The sequence below is a fragment of the Urtica dioica genome, chromosome 4 (assembly GCF_054948205.1).
Source record: "Urtica dioica subsp. dioica isolate 48M chromosome 4, U.dioica_male_clone48M_v1_H2, whole genome shotgun sequence".
Classification (NCBI taxonomy): Eukaryota; Viridiplantae; Streptophyta; class Magnoliopsida; order Rosales; family Urticaceae; genus Urtica; species Urtica dioica.
The window spans coordinates 22598903-22620179 of NC_142759.1; the positions used below are offsets into that span (position 1 = coordinate 22598903).

A 21277-nucleotide genomic window follows, 5' to 3' on the forward strand; every position below is an offset into this window, starting at 1 on the left:
CCCAAATACCCAAGAGAAAGAGAGTTCCTTTTGTGTATTAATGTATTAATATCCTTGCCAAAAGAAAAAGAGGAAACAAATTTCCTATACAAGGCAATAGGAATTTCGGTCAAATGGGTCAAGAGAGAAGCAAATAAAAGAGGAAACAAATCCAAGGACTTGCTTGGCAAGTCTTGGCCGTGTGACTCTATGATGGAAAAGGGAAATTGGCTCATGAATCTTTGATATTCTATAGAAGAGGAAACTACCTTATTGAAGGTGAGACCTCTCCTATAAATAGGAGCCTCATTCCACACATTTCATTCATCCAAAGTTTTAGAGATTGAGAGCCTCTCTCTCTAGACTTGGCCGCCCCTCTTCTCTCTCTCTCTCTATTCAATTTCGTTTTATTGTTTTGGCACCTAGGTCCTCATTTGACCTAGTGTTTAGCTCTTCGACTTCAAGACTTGTTCTTAAGTCGTAGTGTGTAAAAGTGCCCACACACTAATTCCTTTTTATCTTGAGTGATTTAGTGATAGAAACTTTCGTGGTTACTCGAGTTAGCGAGGACAGGAAGAGAGACGTGCAACGAGGGAGACGAACGTTTTCAACCTTCTGAAGGCTCATCAACGTTCAAGCTTCTAAAGAGGTTAGTAAATTTATTATGCTCATATTAGTTTTATTTACATGTGCTTGCTCTTTGTCTAGGTTAGTAAAAACTGTTTTACTTGTAAAAGAAAATTTTTAAAATTCCGTCGCTTACCGAAGCGTTAAACTTTTTCTTAAACCCTAGATCAATTCCAACAAATGGTATCAGAGCTATGGTCAAAGATATGCATGTACATGTATTTTAAAAATATGATCTTGAAAATCGTTTTCGAAAGTTTACTAATTTTGTGACAAGTTAGAATTGTTATCTTAGATTTTTTTTTAATTTATTGCTCTTGCCTTTAAATTAAAATCATGCTTATAATAGTTTAAATTTACGTGTACTTGCTCTTTGTCTAGGTTAGTAAAATCATTTTACTTGTCAAAAGAAATTTTTTAAAATTTCGCCGCTTACCGAAGCGTTAAACTTTTTCTTAAACCCTAGATCAATTCCAACACTCGTCTTTTGCTGACATGTCCTTTCGCCTTCCCAGGTGCTTGCCCGAGCGACCCGAGGCGAGAAGATCCTTCACGACCTTATTCGACGCATGGGCATTGCTCAAGAAGAGCTTGCTCAAGCGAAGTCTCAGCTGGCCCGTGCCGAGCGAGGTTCTCAGTTAAAGGCAGAGTTTGCGAGTCTCCGCGAGCAGCTTCAAGAGGCTCGCGTGGAACTGGGAGTCACCCGACGAAACGTCAAGCTCTCGAAGTGAGGAGCTAACGATGGAATGTTAAGCTCTCGAAGTGGCAACTCGATCGATGGAAGTTTTCCAGAGCGAGGTGCGGGACCTTCGACGCCAGTTGGAGTCGCGCACAGAAGAAATAGGCATTCTTCAAGGTCAGCTTTCATCGAGTGAAGCTACCCGTGTTTGAGCGGAGCGCGAGCGTGACTCCTTGGCGGAGGAAGTGACTCGGGTCACTGCGTAGAAGACTGCGGCGTAACAGCTCGCGTCCGACCTTCAAGACGACTTTGATGTCGGGGTCGAAGAGGCGAGGCATGCGGCGGCGGTTGAGTGTCGGGATGCTACAGCTACCGAGAATGTTTCTCGGGGGGTCACCTTCCACTTTTTTGACTCGTTGTTCTCGCCGCTCGACAGGGCCGAACCCTTTAGTGACGATCCCGCCGAGTGAACATATTTTTATTCTTTTATTGTTTATTTATTTTTTTGCGCAAGTGTTTAGCGCATGCTTTCTTTTAGGACTTTCCTTTTAGCACACTTGTTTAAGCGCTCGCTTTCTAGGATTTTTAGGGCAGTTGCCCTCTTTTTTATGAAACATTATTTCCCTTTATGAACGTGTTTGCTCATTTTTTGTTATGGCATGCTTTGATAGACATGCATCTTATACCAACGGTCTTGGCAGTTCTTTTGTCTCAGCAGGGTTTCGCCTCAGACGCACCGACCATTTGAATGGTTTGCATTCTCCAAACGTTTCAATTGCGAGTTAGTCGTGCCATGTAGGCATCTCAGTTGTTCGCGTCTCGAGGGACGGCTTGGTTGCGCCATGTAGGCATCTTATGTGCGCCATGTAGGCTTCTTATGTGCGCCATGTAGGCGTCTTAGTTGCGCCATGTTGGTGTCTTAGTTGCGCCATGTAGGCGTCTTAGGTGCATCTCGAGGGACGGCTTTGTTGCGCCATGTAGGCGTCTTAGTTGCGCCATGTTGGTGTCTTAGTTGCGCCATGTAGGCGTCTTAGGTGCGTCTCGAGGGACGGCTTTGGTGCGCCATGTAGGCGTCTTAGTGCGCCATGTAGGCGTCTTAGTGCGCCATGTAGGCGTCTTAGGTGCGTCTCGATGGACGACTTGGTTGCTCCTGTAGGCGTCTAACGCCCGCCATGTAGGCGTCTTGGTTGCGCCATGTAGGCGTCTTAGGGCGCCATGTAGGTGTCTTAGGTTCGTCTCGAGGGACGACTTGGTTGCGCCATGTACGCGTCTTACGTGCGCCATGTAGGCGTCTTAGTTGTGCCATGTAGGCGTCTTAGTGCGCCATGTAGGCATCTTAGTTGCGCCATGTAGGCGTCTTAGTACGCCATGTAGTCGTCTTAGGTGCGTGTCGAGGGACGACTTGGTTGCGCCATGTAGGCGTCTTACGTGCGCCATGTAGGCGTCTTAGTTGCGTCATGTAGGCATCTTACGTGCGCCATGTAGGCGTCTTAGTGTCCTCATTCCCGTTTGTGTTCAGGCTGAGACTTAAAATTTTTGGTGGAGCGTGTTTTCTTGAGGGTTTCCTTACTGCTACTAGCCCCCCGAGTTTTTGGGTATTAAATTTTGCTTTTGATAACCGGAATACTTGTATACAAACGGATTTTGAAAGGAAATCTTGAACTTTATAATGCTTGTGAAAAAAGTTAAAATCTTAAAACATTGGCTCCTAGGCCTTAAGAAAAAGTTTAACGCTTCGCAAAGCGGCGGAATTTTAAAAAATTTCTTTTCAAGTAAAAACAGTTTTTTACTAACCTAGACATAGAGCAAGTACATATAAATAAAAACTATAATGAGCATAGAAGTTTACTAACCTTTCTTGAAGCTTGAACTTTGAGAAGCTTTTGGAATTGTTGCAACGCTCGTCTCCCTCGCAGCACGTCTCTCTTTCTTTCCTCGGCAACTCGAGCAACCACGATGGTTTCTATCACTAAATCACTCGAAATAAAAGGAATCAGTGAGTGGGCACTTTTAAACACTACGACTTAAGAACGAGTCTTGAAGTCGCAGAGCTAAACTCTAGGTCAAATGAGGACCTAGGTGCCAAAACAATAAAACGAAATTGACTAGAGAGAGAGAGGAGAGGGGCGGCCAACAATGTCTAGAGAGAGAGTCTCTCAATCTCTAACTTATGTTGAATGAATGAAATGAAGGGAATGAGGCCTCTATTTATAGGGGAGGTTTTACCTTCAATAAGGTAGTTTCCTCTTTCATTGAATATCACATATTCATGAGCAAATATTGCTCTCCTTCCCTTAGAGTCACTCGGCCAAATAGGCTTCTAGAAGCCCTTGGATTTGTTTCCTCTTTTGTTCCCTTCCTTACTTGGCCGAAATTCCCATTACCATGCATAGGAAATTTGTTTCCTCTTTTTCTTTTGGCAAGTATCTTCATACATCAATGCACAAAATAATTTTCTCTTTCTCTCTATGGTATGCACGAAATTTTGAGTCTAGAACATGCTTCTAGATGTTTCTTTATTTGTTCATGACAAAACAAGAAAAGCCCATTAAGAATTTTCACATAAAATTCCATGAAATGAAATTAATCTTCAAGGCCCAAATTCTTTAACTTGGCCGTGAGGTTTTAACTTCATTTGTCATCATATGACAATGTCAAAAAAATTATTGACATTCATTTCATGCTATGTCTCAAAAGACAAAAATACCCTTTTGACAATTTTCGTTTTTGTTTTGACTTAGCTTCCAGTTTAACTATTCCTAATCGATGCGATTCGTGACAGTGACCTCATGGATCCAAATGAACAAAGCTTGAGCTAAAATACTTGGACTCAAAAGTTCACAAACCTTTTCCAAGTTTAGCTTAATGTCAACTGACTCCACTAAAGAGTTGACACTGAAAATCTCTCGGTTCAAATGAATTTATTTTCTACTCAAGAATTCAACCTAATTGTAATGAGTGGATCCACAGAATATTATCAGTGTTTACCCTTCATGAATATCAACAGCTAGTCGGGATTTACAAAATTACCATTTTACCATTCTAGCTGTTATTTCCTCAACTCCTTTGTCGCTTGTGAATAAGTTAGAAACAATGTATTGACGAGGAGCTAACAAGTCACATTGTTTCATCCAAAAAAGTCTCAATTTGGACACTGACTTGTTCATTTATTCACACTCCAAGGAACAAAGCATGAGGTGATATACATTGCATTTCAGCAATCTTGTACATGAATTCCATATCTATGAGAACTTCACAAAGTTACTCATGACATTCTCACAACTTAGTATTTCACCAATAGGCCTTGTTCGGAATCACATAGTGAGTCCGAACTCTGACTTTCTCAAATGAGAATACTAAGGTGTGAAATGACATGTCTCATTTCAGGATTAAGGTAAGCACGATGCAATTCATACGTAGTGACTTCGAGACATAAGAGGTTAAATGGTTTGTTCTTATCTTGTCTCTAGAAGTGCACTGGTTAGTTCAGTACCTTCGGAAGATACCTAGAAGAACTATAGAGTCTCCAACTCTCAATGCCTCATAACCAGACATCATAGATTCTTCTAACAATCGTACTGATGTCAATAGTCCTTTGACCCTTAGATTGCGAATATATCGTTTTAAGCAAACTACGAAGAGTTTGTTCATGCAAATCTACATTTGTGTCTTCGTAAGTTGTTTAGTTTGTTTATGGACTAAAGACTAAGGTTTTTATCATCAAGCGTCAAACAAGGAAGATTGAATGAACGTTTCAACTTTTTATTAATGAATAAGCAATTACAAGCAAGAGTCTTCATGAGACTTTATTACATCAAATGTACAATATAAAGATTACAACTCTTCTTGTGGGCACCATTGCCAACAAACTCCCACTTGATACAAAGAAGATGTGTGTAGTCCTTCATGCCTAATCCCTCTCGATGTTGGTCGAGACCTTGTTCGCTAGGGCCTTTGTGAATGGATCTGCTAGGTTGTCCACCGTTGAGATCTTCTTCACTTCCATGTCTCCGCGCTGCACGATCTCTCGAATCAAATGGTATTTCCTCTCAATATGCTTAGAGCGCTTATGGCTTCGAGGTTCCTTTGAGTTAGCGACAGCCCCACTATTATCACAATAAAGGGTCATGGGCTCGTCGACGTTTGGAACAACTTCCAAATACTTAAGGAATTTTCTAAGCCATACAACCTCTTTGGATGCTTCACAAGCAGCCACATATTCTGTTTCCATTGTGGAGTCAGCAATGCAAGATTGCTTAATACTTCTCCACACAACAGCTCCATCATTAAGGATGAACACAGATCCCGAAGTGGATTTCCTGGAATCCTTATCCGCTTGAAAATCGGAGTCGGTATATCCTGTCATAGTCAGGTCAGTACTTGAATATGTAAGCATCAAGTTCCCAGTTCTTCGAAGATACTTGAGAACATGCTTAACAGCAATCCAATGCTCGGGTCCAGGGTTGAATTGGAAATGGCTAACTACGCCAACGGCGAACCAGATGTCAGGTCTAGTGCAAAGCATAGCATACATGAGGCTTCCTGCGGCAAAGGCGTAAGGAATTTTCCTCATGTCTTCAATCTCTTGTGCAGTCTTGGGAGACTGGTCCTTAGAGAGTGAGACTCCATGCCTAAAGGGTGTTTGGCCCTTCTCGTAGTCTTGCATCGAGAAGCGATCCATCACCTTATCAATATAAGATGCTTGAGAGAGAGACAGGGTCCGGTTTTTCCTATCTCGAAAGATTTGGATCCCCAGAATGTACGCGGCTTCTCCTAGATCCTTCATATCGAATTGCTTTGCTAACCAGACCTTACCCACGTTATTACCAATGATTAGTATATCATCGACATATAGTACCAGAAACACAACTTTGCCTTCGTGTATTAACTTGTAAACACAAGGCTCATCTATTGACTGTTCAAAGCCGAAGCTCTTCACAGTTTCATCGAATCTAATATTCCATGACCTAGATGCTTGCTTTAATCCATAAATGGACTTAAGCAACTCACAAACCTTGGTCTCTTGACCTTCTTCCACGAAACCGTCTGGTTGAGCCATTTAAATGCGCTCGTCAAGATTGCCATTCAGGAAGGCTGTCTTGACATCCATTTGCCAGATCTCATAGTCGAGAGCTGCAGCTATGGATAAGAGTATGCGGATGGATTTAAGCATCGCGACTGGCGAGAAGGTTTCTTCATAGTCAATCCCTTCTTGCTGGGTATAACCCTTCGCCACAAGTCGTGCTTTGAACGTCTCGACGTTCCCATCAGGACCCTTTTTCTTCTTGTATATCCACTTACACCCTACTGGTTTAATCCCTTCAGGAAGGTCTACAACTTTCCAGACTTTGTTGACATCCATCGACTGCATTTCAACTTTCATGGCGTCAAGCCAAAGGTTTGATTCAGAACAAGCCATCGCTTGGCTACAGGAAACAGGATCATCCATGTCGGAGACAGCTACCAAAGAGTCTCCATAAGACATGTACCTGTCAGGCTTTTGAGTAGCCCTCCCACTACATCTAAGTACTACTTGACGAGATTCTGCAGAGTTAGGTTGTGTTTCAGTTGGGGTAAGAACAGTTCTTACTGTTGTCAATGGTGCCCACAAGAAGAGTTGTAATCTTTATATTATGCATTTGATGTAATAAAGACTCATGAAGACTCTTGCTTGTAATTTCTTATTCATTAATAAAAAGTTGAAACGTTCATTCAATCTTCCTTGTTTGAAGCTTTATGATAAAACCTTAGTCTTTAGTCCATAAACAAACTAAACAACTTACGAAGAGACAAATGTAGATTTGCATGAACAAACTCTTCGTAGTTTGCTTAAAACAATATATTCGCAATCTAAGGGTCAAAGGACTATTGACCTCAGTATGATTGTTAGAAGAATCTATGATGTCTGGTTATGAGGCATTGAGAGTTGGAGACTCTATAGTTCTTCTAGGTATCTTCCGAAGGTACTGAATTGACCAGTGCACTTCTAGAGACAAGATAAGAACAAACCATTTAACCTCTTATGTCTCGAAGTCACTATGTATGAATTGCATCATGCTTACCTTAATCCTGAAATGAGACATGCCATTTCACAGCTTACGTATTCTCATTTGAGAAAGTCAGAGTTCGGACTCACTATGTGATTCCGAACAGGGCCTATTGGTGAAGTACTAAGTTGTGAGAATGTCATGAGTAACTTTGTGAAGTTCTCATTGATATGGAATTCATGTACAAGATTGCTGAAATGCAATGTATGTCACCTCATGCTTTGTTCCTTGGAGTGTGAATAAATGAACTGGCCAGTGTCCAAATTGAGTCCTGACTCTTTTGGATGAAACAATGTGACTTGTTAGCTCCTCGTCAATACATTGTTTCTAACTTATTCACAAGCGACAAAGGAGTTGAGGAAATAACAGCTAGAAGGGTAAAATGGTAATTTAGTAAATCCCGACTAGCTGATAACATTCATGAAGGGTAAACATAGATAATATTCAGTGGATCCTCTCATCATAATTAGGTTGAATTCTTGAGTAGAAAATAAATTCATTTGAACCGAGAGATTTTCGGTGTCAACTCTTTAGTGGAGTCAGTTGACATTAAGCTAAACTCGGAAAAGGTTTGTGAACTTTTGAGTCCAATTATTTAGCTCGAGCTTCGTTCATTTGGATCCATGAGGTCACTGTCACGAATCACATCGAATAGGAATAGTTAAACTGGAAGCTAAGTCAAAACAAGAACGAAAATAGTCAAAAGGGTATTTTTGTCTTTTGAGACAAAGGATGAAATGAATGTCAATAAATTTTTTGACAAGTTCATTTGATGACTTAATGTCACTCGGCCAAGACTTGATCATTGGGCCTTTTGAATTAATTTCATTTCATAAGAATTTTATTGAATATCCTTAATGGGTCTTTCTCATGTTGTCATGAACAAATGAAGAAGCATCTAGAAGCCCCTTCTAGAATGAGTTTGGGCGCCTACCCTATAGAGAAATAGGAGAGATTATTTTGTGCATAAATGTATCAAGATACTTGCCAAAAGAAAAAGAGGAAACAAATTTGCATATGGATGCATAAGGGATTCGGCCAAGAGAGAGACAAGGCATGGCAAGGAACAAAAAAGGAAACAAATCCAAGGCTTAATGAAGCCTATGTTGGCCGAGTGTCTCAAGAAAAAAAGGGGAAATTGGCTCATGAATATGTGATATTCTATAGAAGAGGAAACTACCTTATTGAAGGTGAGACCTTTCCTATAAATAGGAGCCCCTTTTCTTCACAATTCAATTCATTCCAAGTTTTAGAGATTTGAGAGACTCTCTCTCTAGAACCTTGGCCGATCCTCTCTTTCTCTCTCTCTCTTCATTTTCGATTTCTTTATTTTGGCACCTAGGTCCTCATTTGACCTAGTGTTTAGCTCTGCGACTTCAAGACTCGTTCTTAAGTCGTAGTGTTTAAAAGTGCCCACTCACTGATTCCTTTCATTTCGAGTGATTTAGTGATAGAAACTATCGTGGTTGCTCGAGGTGCCGAGGAAAGAAAGAGAGACGTGCTGCGAGGAGACGAGCGTTGCAACTTTCCAAAAGCTTCTCAAAGTTCAAGCTTCAAGAAAGGTTAGTAAACTTCTTAGCTCATATTAGTTTTAATTAGATGTACTTGCTCTTTGTCTAGGTTAGTAAAAAATTGTTTTTACTTGTAAAAGAAAATTTTTAAAATTCCGCCGCTTACCGAAGCGTTAATTATTTTCTTAAACCCTAGATCGATTCCAACACTTACAGATGAGGTAGAAGTTTTCTCACCCAACTTTTCTTCAAGCACAATTTTGCTTCTAGGTTTTGCATCGTTCATAAAGTCCTCCTCAAGGAAACGAGCATTCGTGCTAACGAAAGTCTTATCGTCCTCAGGACTATAGAAAGTAAAACCTTTGGTTTCCTTTGGATATCCAACGAATAGACACAATTCTGACCTACTAGCCAACTTGCTAGTCTTTTGCCTTAGCACGTGTGCGGGGCAACCCCAAATTTTGATGCGGCCAAGATTCACTTTACGGCCAGTCCATCGTTCATAGGGAGTACCAGGAACCGTCTTGGACGGAACTTGGTTCAAAATATAAGCGGCTGTTTCGAGGGCATATCCCCAAAAGGAAGGAGGGAGTGATGAGTAACTCATCATTGATCTAACCATCTCCATAAGAGTTCGGTTCCTTCTCTCTGACACTCCGTTTTGTTGAGGTGTGCCAGGTGCGGTAAGCTGAGAAGCGATGAGTAACACATCATTTTCTATGAGTTTGGGATGTTTTTAAAACACATTAGAATCAGTTCTAAAAGTTTTTAATTTTTCATATTGAAAAACGTGTTTTAAAGGTTTGAGAAATTTCGAGTAAATTTTTGTGACTAGTTATATTGTCTTGCTAGTTTCTTTTATTTACTTGAATCGTTTTATCCATGTTGTTATTTATTTTATGCCTTGTTATTACCTTGCTAATAAAACACAAATAAAAGCTTTAACAACCTTCATAAAACGTTCCGTTACAGTCGATTCTTTTTCGCACCTAAAAAGGACCAAGCTTTAATTATTTCTTTTTCTTCGAGCTGGAGTAAAACCCGCAGTAAAAGTGGCATAACTCTCTGCTCAGAAATCTAAATTTAATGATTCTTGAATCAAATTTAATCTCTGTCTGTCCTATGTCATATGCCACCGGTTTCAGGTCAAAAGGACATCGGAGCCGCCAGTTATGGCTATTTTACTCCGAGGTGCGCGGCTATTCCGAAACTCCAGTTTTTTAGAATTCCGGATTTTCAGCCCCACTACCATGAGTTATAACTCTAATGAGAAAAATTTCTTGAGCAAAAATGTTTTTAATAAGATTATAAACATGATATGTAAGATTAAAATGTTTTGTTTTTTGAAAGTTTAATTGAAATTGAATTTTTACAAAACTAGTTTGAATTTTGAAAAACCGTTTTCACTTTCAAACTTGAAAAATATTTTGTCATGCAAATCAAATAAGTTTTCAAAATGTTTTCAAAACTATATCTATATCACATATGTTAAAAATCTATATGCTCTTGAAAATTTGAGTGGGAGGTCTCCTTGTAGACAAGCCGAAAAAATAAAAAGATGTGTAATCTCAAACTTTCAAGTGTTCGAGTGAGTTGAAGTTCACACTTCCCTCATGCACTTTCCCGAAATAGAAAATAGGAAAAGATCGAGTATGTACCTTGTGCCTTTATGCACTAATACTGCTCTGAACATGTCGATCTAGGATTCTCTTCTAGTTGTCCGCTCTGTCGCTCTCTAACTAGGAAATCTGTTTCCGAACTTATAAGAGTCGATGAACCAACTCCAAAAACTAAGTGGGAGGGTTATACTTGTTGTTTGTAACCCACGATCTCCAACACTAATGAAAAGTGCAAGTGTCGCCAGACTAAGAGTCACCCTCGTGGCCCTCTCTTAAATGAGAGTACTCAAGGGCGCTTTGCACTGATCATTGCTCAATGAGCTAAATCCGAAAGTGAGACAATGAGACAATACCTCCCCTCGGCGGATTGTTTTTCAAAGTCAATCTTTTGGACTAAGTGGTTGGTTACACACTTAGACTCAATCCCTAGTAATCCTCCCTCGAGGCCCTGCGAAAAGATGTGAGTGATCAAACCAATTTAAAAGGTGGATGGTCAAAATTGGTGTATTGACATCTTGGCTAAGCATTAATGATGTGTCATTTACTTATAAATGGAGATTTTTTGCGGCCTTCCCTCGAAGGAGTAAATTATCGTTTGGTTTATAACACCTTTGGATTTTATCAAAGTCTTAAATAAAACTTAAATCCTAAACCAAAGACTAATCATAAACTTGTTTCAACTTTTATAAGCAACATGTCTCGCAAACATCCCTCAATCATCCTTTCCTCGAACAAACTCGAAAACGAAAAATACGTAGATTCGAAACATAACCTCGACATAATCCTTACCATGCACAAATGGGTACTTACCACCCCGTGTCCTCCTCTAACGAATAATGATTCAACTCAAGAGGACAAAGACACCTTGGCGGCCTGGCTCTGCTCCGATGAGATTGTGAGGTGCTATATCTTAGCATCAATGAACAATGTGTAGCAACAACAACATCGTGACATCGAGACTGCCGCCGACATGCTCACCAATCTCCATGAGATGTGTGCAGGGCAAAGGCGTCAAGCATGGCAAAAAGTAGTCCGACAATTTATGAACTGTCGCATGAAGGCTAGGACTCCTGTTGGAGACTTTATGATATTGATCATTAGTCATCTAAGTAAAATGGAAATCCTAGGATCTGAGATTGATGGGAAGAATGTCATAGATGTGATCTTAGAAGCTCTCCCCGCATCTCTTGATACCTCCAAGATGAATGTTGGAATCGATCTAGGGTTTAAGAGAAAGATTAAACGCTTCGCAAAGCGGCGGAATTTTAAAATTTTTCTTTTTAAGTAAAACTAGTTTTTACTAACCTAGACAAGAGCATATGCATGTAAATAAAAACTAATATGAGCTATAAAAGTTACTAACCTTTTTGATGCTTGAACGTTGATGAGCCTTTGGAAGGTTGGCAACGTTCGTCTCCCCTCGCAGCACGTCTCTCTTTTCTTTCCTCGGGAACTCGAGCAACCACGATAGTTTCTATCACTAAATCACTCGAAAAGAAGGAATTAGTGAGTGGGCACTTTTAAACACTACGACTTGAGAACGAGTCTCGAAGTCGCAGAGCTAAAGACTAGGTCGAGTGAGGACCTAGGTGCCAAGACAAGAGAAAACCGAAAATAAACTAGAGAGAGAGAGAAGAGGACTTCGGCCAAGTTCTAGAGAGAGAGTCTCTCAAATCTCTTAAACTTGGATGAATGAATTGTGAGGAAATGAGGCTCCTATTTATAGGAGAGGTCTCACCTTCAATAAGGTAGTTTCCTCTTCTATAGAATATCACATATTCATGAGCAAAATAACCCTTATTTCCCATTCCTCTTAGGCGCCCAAGGAAGCCTTCTAGAAGGCTAGGATTTGTTTCCTTTTTTGTTCCTTGGCTTGCCTATTAGTCTCTTGGCCGAAATTCCCCATGCTTGTGTGGGAAATTTGTTTCCTCTTTTTCTTTTGGCAAGTATCTAAATACATTTATGCACAAAATAAACTCTCTTTCCTTAGGTATGTTTGGGCGCCCAACATGTCTCTAGAAGGAGCTTCTAGAAGCTTCTTCATTTATTCATGAGAACATGAAAAAGGCCCATTAAGAATTTTCAATAAAATTCTTATGAAATGAAATTAATTCACAAGGCCCAATGATCAAGTCATGGCCGAGTGAAACATGTCACAAAATGACCTTGTCAAAAAATTTATTGACATTCATTTCATCCTTTGTCTCAAAAGACAAAAATACCCTTTTAACTATTTTTGTTCTTGTTTTGGCTTAGCTTCCAGTTTAACTATTCCTATCGATGTGATTCGTGACAGTGACCTCATGGACCCAAATGAACAAAGCTTTAGCTAAACACTTGGACTCAAAAGTTCACAAACCTTTTCCAAGTTTAGCTTAATGTCAACTGACTCCACTAAAGAGCTGACACTGAAAATCTCTCGGTTCAAATGAATTTATTTTCTACTCAAGAATTCGACCTAATTGTGATGAGCGGATCCACTGAATATTATCTATGTTTACCCTTCATGAATGTCATCAGCTAGTCGGGATTTACTAAATTACCATTTTACCCTTCTAGCTGTTATTTCCTCAACTCCTTTGTCGCTTGTGAATAAGTTAGAAACAATGTATTGACGAGGAGCTAACAAGTCACATTGTTTCATCCAAAAGAGTCAGGACTCAATTTGGACACTGGCCAGTTCATTTATTCACACTCCAAGGAACAAAGCATGAGGTGACATGCATTGCATTTCAGCAATCTTGTACATGAATTCCATATCTATGAGAACTTCACAAAGTTACTCATGACAGACTCACAACTTAGTACTTCACCAATAGGCCTTGTTCGGAATCACATAGTGAGTCCGAACTTTGACTTTCTCAAATGAGAATACTAAGGTGTGAAATGGCATGTCTCATTTCAGGATTAAGGTAAGCATGATGCAATTCATACATAGTGACTTCGAGACATAAGAGGTTAAATGGTTTGTTCTTATCTTGTCTCTAGAAGTGCACTGGTCAATTCAGTACCTTCGGAAGATACCTAGAAGAACTATAGAGTTCCTAACTCTCAATGCGTCATAACCAGACATCATAGATTCTTCTAACAATCATACTGAGGTCAATAGTCCTTTGACCCTAAGATTGCGAATATATCGTTTTAAGCAAACTACGAAGAGTTTGTTCATGCAAATCTACATTTGTCTCTTCGTAAGTTGTTAAGTTTGTTTATGGACTAAAAGACTATGGTTTTATCATAAAGCTTCAGACAAGGAAGATTGAATGAACGTTTCAACTTTATTAATGAATGAATAGGCAATTACAAGCAAGAGTCTTTATGAGACTTTATTACATCAAATGTTCAAAATAAAGACTACAACTCTTCTTGTGGGCACCATTGACAACAAACTCCCACTTGACTCAAAGAAGGTGTGTGTAGTCCTTCATGCCTAATCCCTCACGATGTTGGTCGAAGACCTTGTTCGCTAGGGCCTTGGTGAATGGATCTGCGAGGTTGTCCACCGTTGAGATCTTCTTCACTTCCACGTCTCCGCGCTGCACGATCTCTCGAATCAAATGGTATTTCCTCTCAATATGCTTAGAGCGCTTATGGCTTCTAGGTTCCTTTGAGTTAGCGACAGCCCCACTATTATCACAATAAAGGGTCATGGGCTCGTCGACGTTTGGAACAATTTCCAAATACTTAAGGAACTTTCTAAGCCATACAGCCTCTTTGGATGCTTCACAAGCAGCCACATATTCTGCTTCCATTGTGGAGTCAGCAATGCAAGATTGCTTAATACTTCTCCACACAACAGCTCCACCATTAAGGATGAACACAGATCCCGAAGTGGATTTCCTGGAATCCTTATCCGCTTGAAAATCGGAGTCGGTATATCCCGTCATAGTCAGGTCAGTACCTGAGTATGTAAGCATCAAGTTCCTAGTTCTTCGAAGATACTTAAGAACATGCTTAACAGCAATCCAGTGCTCGGGTCCAGGGTTGGATTGGAAACGACTAACTACGCCAACGGCGAAACATATATCAGGTCGGGTGCAAAGCATAGCATACATGAGGCTTCCTACGGCAGAGGCGTAAGGAATTTTCCTCATGTCTTCAATCTCTTGTGCAGTCTTGGGAGACTGGTCCTTAGAGAGTGAAACTCCATGCCTAAAGGGTGTTTGACCCCTCTTGCAGTCTTGCATCGAGAAGCGATCCATCACCTTATCAATATAAGATGCTTGAGAGAGCGACAGGGTCCGGTTTTTCCTATCTCGAAAGATTTGGATTCCCAGAATGTACGCGGCTTCTCCTAGATCCTTCATATCGAATTGCTTTGCTAGCCAGACCTTAACCTCAGATAACTTACCCACGTCATTACCAATGAGTAGTATATCATCGACATACAGTACCAGAAACACAACTCTGCCTTCGTGTATTAACTTGTAAACACAAGGCTCATCTATTGACTGTTCAAAGCCGAAGCTCTTTACAGTTTCATCGAATCTAATATTCCATGACCTAGATGCTTGCTTTAGTCCATAAATGGATTTAAGCAACTCACAAACCTTGGTCTCTTGACCTTTATCCACGAAACCGTCTGGTTGAGCCATGTAAATGCGCTCGTCAAGATTGCCATTCAGAAAGGCTGTCTTGACATCCATTTGCCAGATCTCATAGTCGAGAGCTGCAGCTATGGATAGGAGTATGCGGATGGATTTAAGCATCGCGACTGGCGAGAAGGTTTCTTCATAGTCAATCCCTTCTTGTTGGGTATAACCCTTCGCCACAAGTCGTGCTTTGAACGTCTCAACGTTCCCATCAGGACCCCTTTTCTTCTTGTATATCCACTTACACCCTACGGGTTTAATCCCTTCAGGAAGGTCTACAAGTTTCCAGACTTTGTTGACATACATCGAGTGCATCTCAACTTTCATGGCGTCAAGCCAAAGGTTTGATTCAGAACAAGCCATTGCTTGGCTATAGGAAACAGGATCATCCATGTCAGAGACGGCTACAAGAGAGTCTCCATAAGACATGTACCTGTCAGGCTTTTGAGTAGCCCTCCCACTACGTCGAAGTACTACTTGACGAGATTCTGATGAGTTAGGTTGTGTTTCAGTTGGGGTAAGAACAGTTCTTACAGATGAGGTAGAAGCTTCCTCACCCAACTTTTCTTCAAGCACAATTTTGCTTCTAGGTTTCGCATCCTTCATAAAGTCCTCCTCGAGGAAACGAGCATTCGTGCTAACGAAAGTCTTATCGTCCTCGGGACTATAGAAAGTAAAACCTTTGGTTTCCTTCGGATATCCTACAAACAGGCACAATTCTGACTTACTAGCCAACTTGCTAGTCTTTTGCCTTAGCACGTGTGCAGGGCAACCCCAAATTCGGATGCGGCCAAGATTCACTTTACGGCCAGTCCATCGTTCATAAGGAGTACCAGGAACCGTTTTGGACGGAACTTGGTTCAGAATATAAGCGGCTGTTTCGAGGGCATATCCCCAAAAGGAAAGCGGGAGTGATGAGTAACTCATCATTGATCTAACCATCTCCATAAGAGTTCGGTTTCTTCTCTCTGACACTCCGTTTTGTTGAGGTGTGCCAGGTGCGGTAAGCTGAGAAGCGATACCCTCTTCTTTAAGAAAGTCATCGAACTCTCCAGACATATACTCACCACCTCGATCAGATCGAAGGGTTTTGATTACTTTGCCAGTTTGCTTTTCCACTAAAGCCCTAAAGACCTTAAATACGTTAAAGGTCTCGGATTTGTGTTTAAGCAAATAGACAAACCCATATCTTGAGTAATCATCAGTGAAGGTAACGAAGTATTCGTATCCTCCACGTGCCTGTTGGTTGAGCGGACCACATACATCAGAATGTATTAGTTCCAGCAACTCAGTGGCTCTTCGACCCTTATCGGAGAAAGGTCGCTTAGTCATTTTTCCTTCTATGCAGGATTCACAAGTAGGTAGTGAACCTATTGCAGAGGCTTGGAGTGGACCATCCCTCACAAGTCTCTTAATCCTATCTAGACTGATATGACCAAGTCTTAAGTGCCAGAGGTATGTTGATTTTGTTAGATCGGAGGATTCAGAAAGTTTGATCCTCTTTGGCTCCCTAATTAGATCGTTATCTATTTCGGTGTCTAAAAGAGAAGGTTGAGTGGGATAGATGTAAAAAAGACCATTCTTCATACATGCATCAGTGACGAAAGAATTAGAAAAAGAAATACGAATTCCATTCTTTATAAACTTTAAATAATAATCTTGCTCGAAAAGTTGAGCAACAGATACTAGGTTTTTCCCAAAGGAAGGAACATAATAAACATTATTCAAATTTAAAGTTCGATCTTCAAAAGATAGCGTCACGGATCCCACAGCCTTCGCAGACACCACGCTCTCATCACCCCACTTGAAGCAGAAGTCGCCATCCTCTAAGCTTTTGCTTTTCCTAAAACCAGTCAAGGAGCAGCAAATATGGTTAGTAGCAGCGGAGTCAATAATCCACGATGATACATTATCAGCTACTAAACAGGCTTCAGTAACAAGTACAATACCTTTTGCTTTGGTTTTGAGGTAGGCAGGACAGTTCCTACGCCAGTGACCAGGCTCGTTGCAGTGGTGGCACTTGTCTTTAGACTTGTCCACCTTCGGAGCCTTTGGCGCCTTCTTCTTCGTTTGAACCTTAGGTTGGTTCTTCTTCTCGGCGTTGCGAGGTCTCTTCTTAGATCCAGAGGTGGAGGCAGTAGCATGTACTTCTCCTTGAGCCCTCTTTTTCTTAGTGAGTGCCTCAGCGGTTTGAAGTTCCTTCATGAGCTCGGTAACAGTGTACTCCAGCTTGTTCATGGAATAATTCAATTTGAAGGTATCAAAGGTTTCGGGGAGAGTTTCCAAGATCATATCTATTTTGGTCTCCCCATCAATCTCAGATCCAAGAATCTCCATCTCGTTGAGATAGCTAATGATCAGCATCATATGATCTCTAACGGGAGTTCCAGCCTTCATACGACAGTTCATGAATTGTCGGACCGCTTGTTGCCTAGCTTGACGTCCTTGCCCTCCAAACATCTCATGGAGATTGTAGAGCATATCGGTGGCAGTTTCATAATCACGATGTTGTTGTTGCAACACATTGTTCATCGATGCCAAAATATAGCATCTCGCAATCTCATCGGATCGAAGCCAGGCCGCCAGGACATCTTTCTCCTCTTGCGTCGAATCATCATTCGTTTGAGGACAGGGGGTGGTGAGAACCCATTTGTGCTTGTCGACAGTAAGGACTATGTCGAGGTTACGTTTCCAGTCGACGTAATTGTCGCCTTCGAGTTTATTCGAGGAAAGAATTGTTGAGAGAGGGTTGAGAGACATATTGCCTATAACAGTTGAAACAAGTTTATGATTAGTCTTTGGTTTAGGATTTAAGTTTCATTAAGACTTTTGTAAAACCCAAAGGTGTTATAAACCAAACGATAATTTACTCCCTCAAGAGAAGGCCGCAAAAAATCTCCATTTATAAGTAAATGACACATCATTAATGCTAAGCCAAGATGTCAGTACATCATTTTGACTAGCCACCTTGTAAATTGGTTTGATCACTCATATCCTTTCGCAGAGCCTTAAGGAAGGATACTAGGGATTGAGCCTAAGTGTGCAACCAACCACTTAGTCCAAAAGATCAGCTTTGAAAAACAATCCCCCAAGGGGAGGCCTTGCCATCATTGCATCATTCTCGGACGTAGCTCATTGAGCAATGATCGAAGCAACAACGCCTTGGAGTACTCACATTTAAGTGAGGGTCGCAAGAGCGGCTCTTAGTCCCACGTTATTGCATCTTTCACTAGTGTTGGGGATCGCGGGTTACAAACAACGAGTATAACCCTCCCACTTAGTTTTTGGAGATGGTTCATCGACTCTTTTAAGTTCGGAAACAGATTTCCTAGTTAGAGAGCGACAGAGCGGACAACTAGAAGAGAATCCTAGATCGACATGTTCAGAGCAGTATTAGTGCATAAAGGCACAAGGGACATACTCGATCTTTTCCTATTTTCTATTTCGGGAAAGTGCGTGAGGGAAGTGTGAACTTCAACTCACTCGAACACTTGAAAGTTTGAGATTACACATCTTTTTATTTTTCGGTTTTGTCTACAAAGAGACCTCCCACTCAAAATTTCAAGAGCATATAGATTTTGAACATATGTGATATAGATATAGTTTTGAAAACATTTTGAAAATTTATTTGATTTGGATGACAAAATATTTTCAAGTTTGAAAGTGAAAACGGTTTTTCAAAATTCAAACTAGTTTTGTAAAAATTCAATTTCAATTAATCTTTCAAAAATCAAAACTTTTAATCTTTACACATCATGTTTATAATCATATGAAAAACATTTTTGCTCAAGAAAGTTTTCTCATTAGAGTTCTATAACTCATGGTAGTGGGGTTTGAAAATCCGGATTTCTAAAAAACTGGAGTTTCAGACAGCCGCGCACCTCGGAGTAAAATCGCCATAACTGGCGGCTCCGATGTCCTTTTGAGCCGAAACCGGTGGCATTGGACAGAGGACAGACAGAGCTTTAATTTGATTCAAGAATCATTAAATTTCAATTTCTGAGTAGAGAGTTATGCCGCTTTTAATGCGGGTTTACATTCCAGCTCGAAGAAAAAGAAATAAATTAAAGCTTTGTCCTTTTAGATGCGAAAAAGAATCGAGTGTAACGGAACGTTTTATGAAGTTGTTTAAAGCTTTTATTTGTGTTTTATTAGCAGGGTAATAACATAAAAAATAAAAGAAATAACAGCATGCATAAAACGATTCAAGTAAATAAACGAAACTAGCAAGAAAACAAAACTAGTCACAAAATTTACTCGAAAATTCTCAAACCTTTAAAACACGTTTTTCAATATAAAAAATTAAAAACTTTTAGAACTGATTCTAATGTGTTTTAACATCATCCCAAACTTATAGAAAATCAACATGGTTTTTAATTTAAAGGCATGAGCAATAAATTAAAAAAATCTAAGATTACAATTCTAACTTGTCACAAAATTAGTAAACTTTCGAAAACGATTTTCAAGCTCATAATTTTAAAACATGCACATGCATTCCTTTGACCATAGCTCTGATACCATTTGTTGGAATCGATCTAGGGTTTAAGAGAAAGATTAAACGCTTCGCAAAGCGGCGGAATTTTAAAAATTTTCTTTTTAAGTAAAACTAGTTTTTACTAACCTAGACAAGAGCATATGCATGTAAATAAAAACTAATATGAGCTATAAAAGTTACTAACCTTTTTGATGCTTGAACGTTGATGAGCCTTTGGAAGGTTGGCAACGTTCGTCTCCCCTCGCAGCACGTCTCTCTTTTCTTTCCTCGGGAACTCGAGCAACCACGATAGTTTCTATCACTAAATCACTCGAAAAGAAGGAATTAGTGAGTGGGCACTTTTAAACACTACGACTTGAGAACGAGTCTCGAAGTCGCAGAGCTAAAGACTAGGTCGAGTGAGGACCTAGGTGCCAAGACAAGAGAAAACCGAAAATAAACTAGAGAGAGAGAGAAGAGGACTTCGGCCAAGTTCTAGAGAGAGAGTCTCTCAAATCTCTTAAACTTGGATGAATGAATTGTGAGGAAATGAGGCTCCTATTTATAGGAGAGGTCTCACCTTCAATAAGGTAGTTTCCTCTTCTATAGAATATCACATATTCATGAGCAAAATAACCCTTATTTCCCATTCCTCTTAGGCGCCCAAGGAAGCCTTCTAGAAGGCTAGGATTTGTTTCCTTTTTTGTTCCTTGGCTTGCCTATTAGTCTCTTGGCCGAAATTCCCCATGCTTGTGTGGGAAATTTGTTTCCTCTTTTTCTTTTGGCAAGTATCTAAATACATTTATGCACAAAATAAACTCTCTTTCCTTAGGTATGTTTGGGCGCCCAACATGTCTCTAGAAGGAGCTTCTAGAAGCTTCTTCATTTATTCATGAGAACATGAAAAAGGCCCATTAAGAATTTTCAATAAAATTCTTATGAAATGAAATTAATTCACAAGGCCCAATGATCAAGTCATGGCCGAGTGAAACATGTCACAAAATGACCTTGTCAAAAAATTTATTGACATTCATTTCATCCTTTGTCTCAAAAGACAAAAATACCCTTTTAACTATTTTCGTTCTTGTTTTGGCTTAGCTTCCAGTTTAACTATTCCTATCGATGTGATTCGTGACAGTGACCTCATGGACCCAAATGAACAAAGCTTTAGCTAAACACTTGGACTCAAAAGTTCACAAACCTTTTCCAAGTTTAGCTTAATGCCAACTGACTCCACTAAAGAGCTGACACTGAAAATCTCTCGGTTCAAATGAATTTATTTTCTACTCAAGAATTCGACCTAATTGTGATAAGCGGATCCACTGAATATTATCTATGTTTACCCTTCATGAATGTCATCAGCTAGTCGGGATTTACTAAATTACCATTTTACCCTTCTAGCTGTTATTTCCTCAACTCCTTTGTCGCTTGTGAATAAGTTAGAAACAATGTATTGACGAGGAGCTAACAAGTCACATTGTTTCATCCAAAAGAGTCAGGACTCAATTTGGACACTGGCCAGTTCATTTATTCACACTCCAAGGAACAAAGCATGAGGTGACATGACAGACTTCACAAAGTTACTCATGACAGACTCACAACTTAGTACTTCACCAATAGGCCTTGTTCGGAATCACATAGTGAGTCCGAACTTTGACTTTCTCAAATGAGAATACTAAGGTGTGAAATGGCATGTCTCATTTCAGGATTAAGGTAAGCATGATGCAATTCATACATAGTGACTTCGAG

At 40.1% G+C, this 21277-nt stretch overlaps 1 protein-coding gene across 1 annotated transcript in view; it reads right to left on the reverse strand.

Moving 5' to 3' along the window:
- Window positions 1-1073: 1073 nt before the first annotated feature.
- The window catches only part of LOC149401264 (uncharacterized), a 29469-nt gene continuing 9265 nt past the window's right edge, over window positions 1074-21277 (reverse strand). Inside the window, exon 3 of the mRNA XM_089610643.1 lies at window positions 1074-1163. Coding sequence (XP_089466769.1) covers window positions 1074-1163 — 90 coding nt within the window. The remainder of the gene's footprint in view (window positions 1164-21277) is intronic.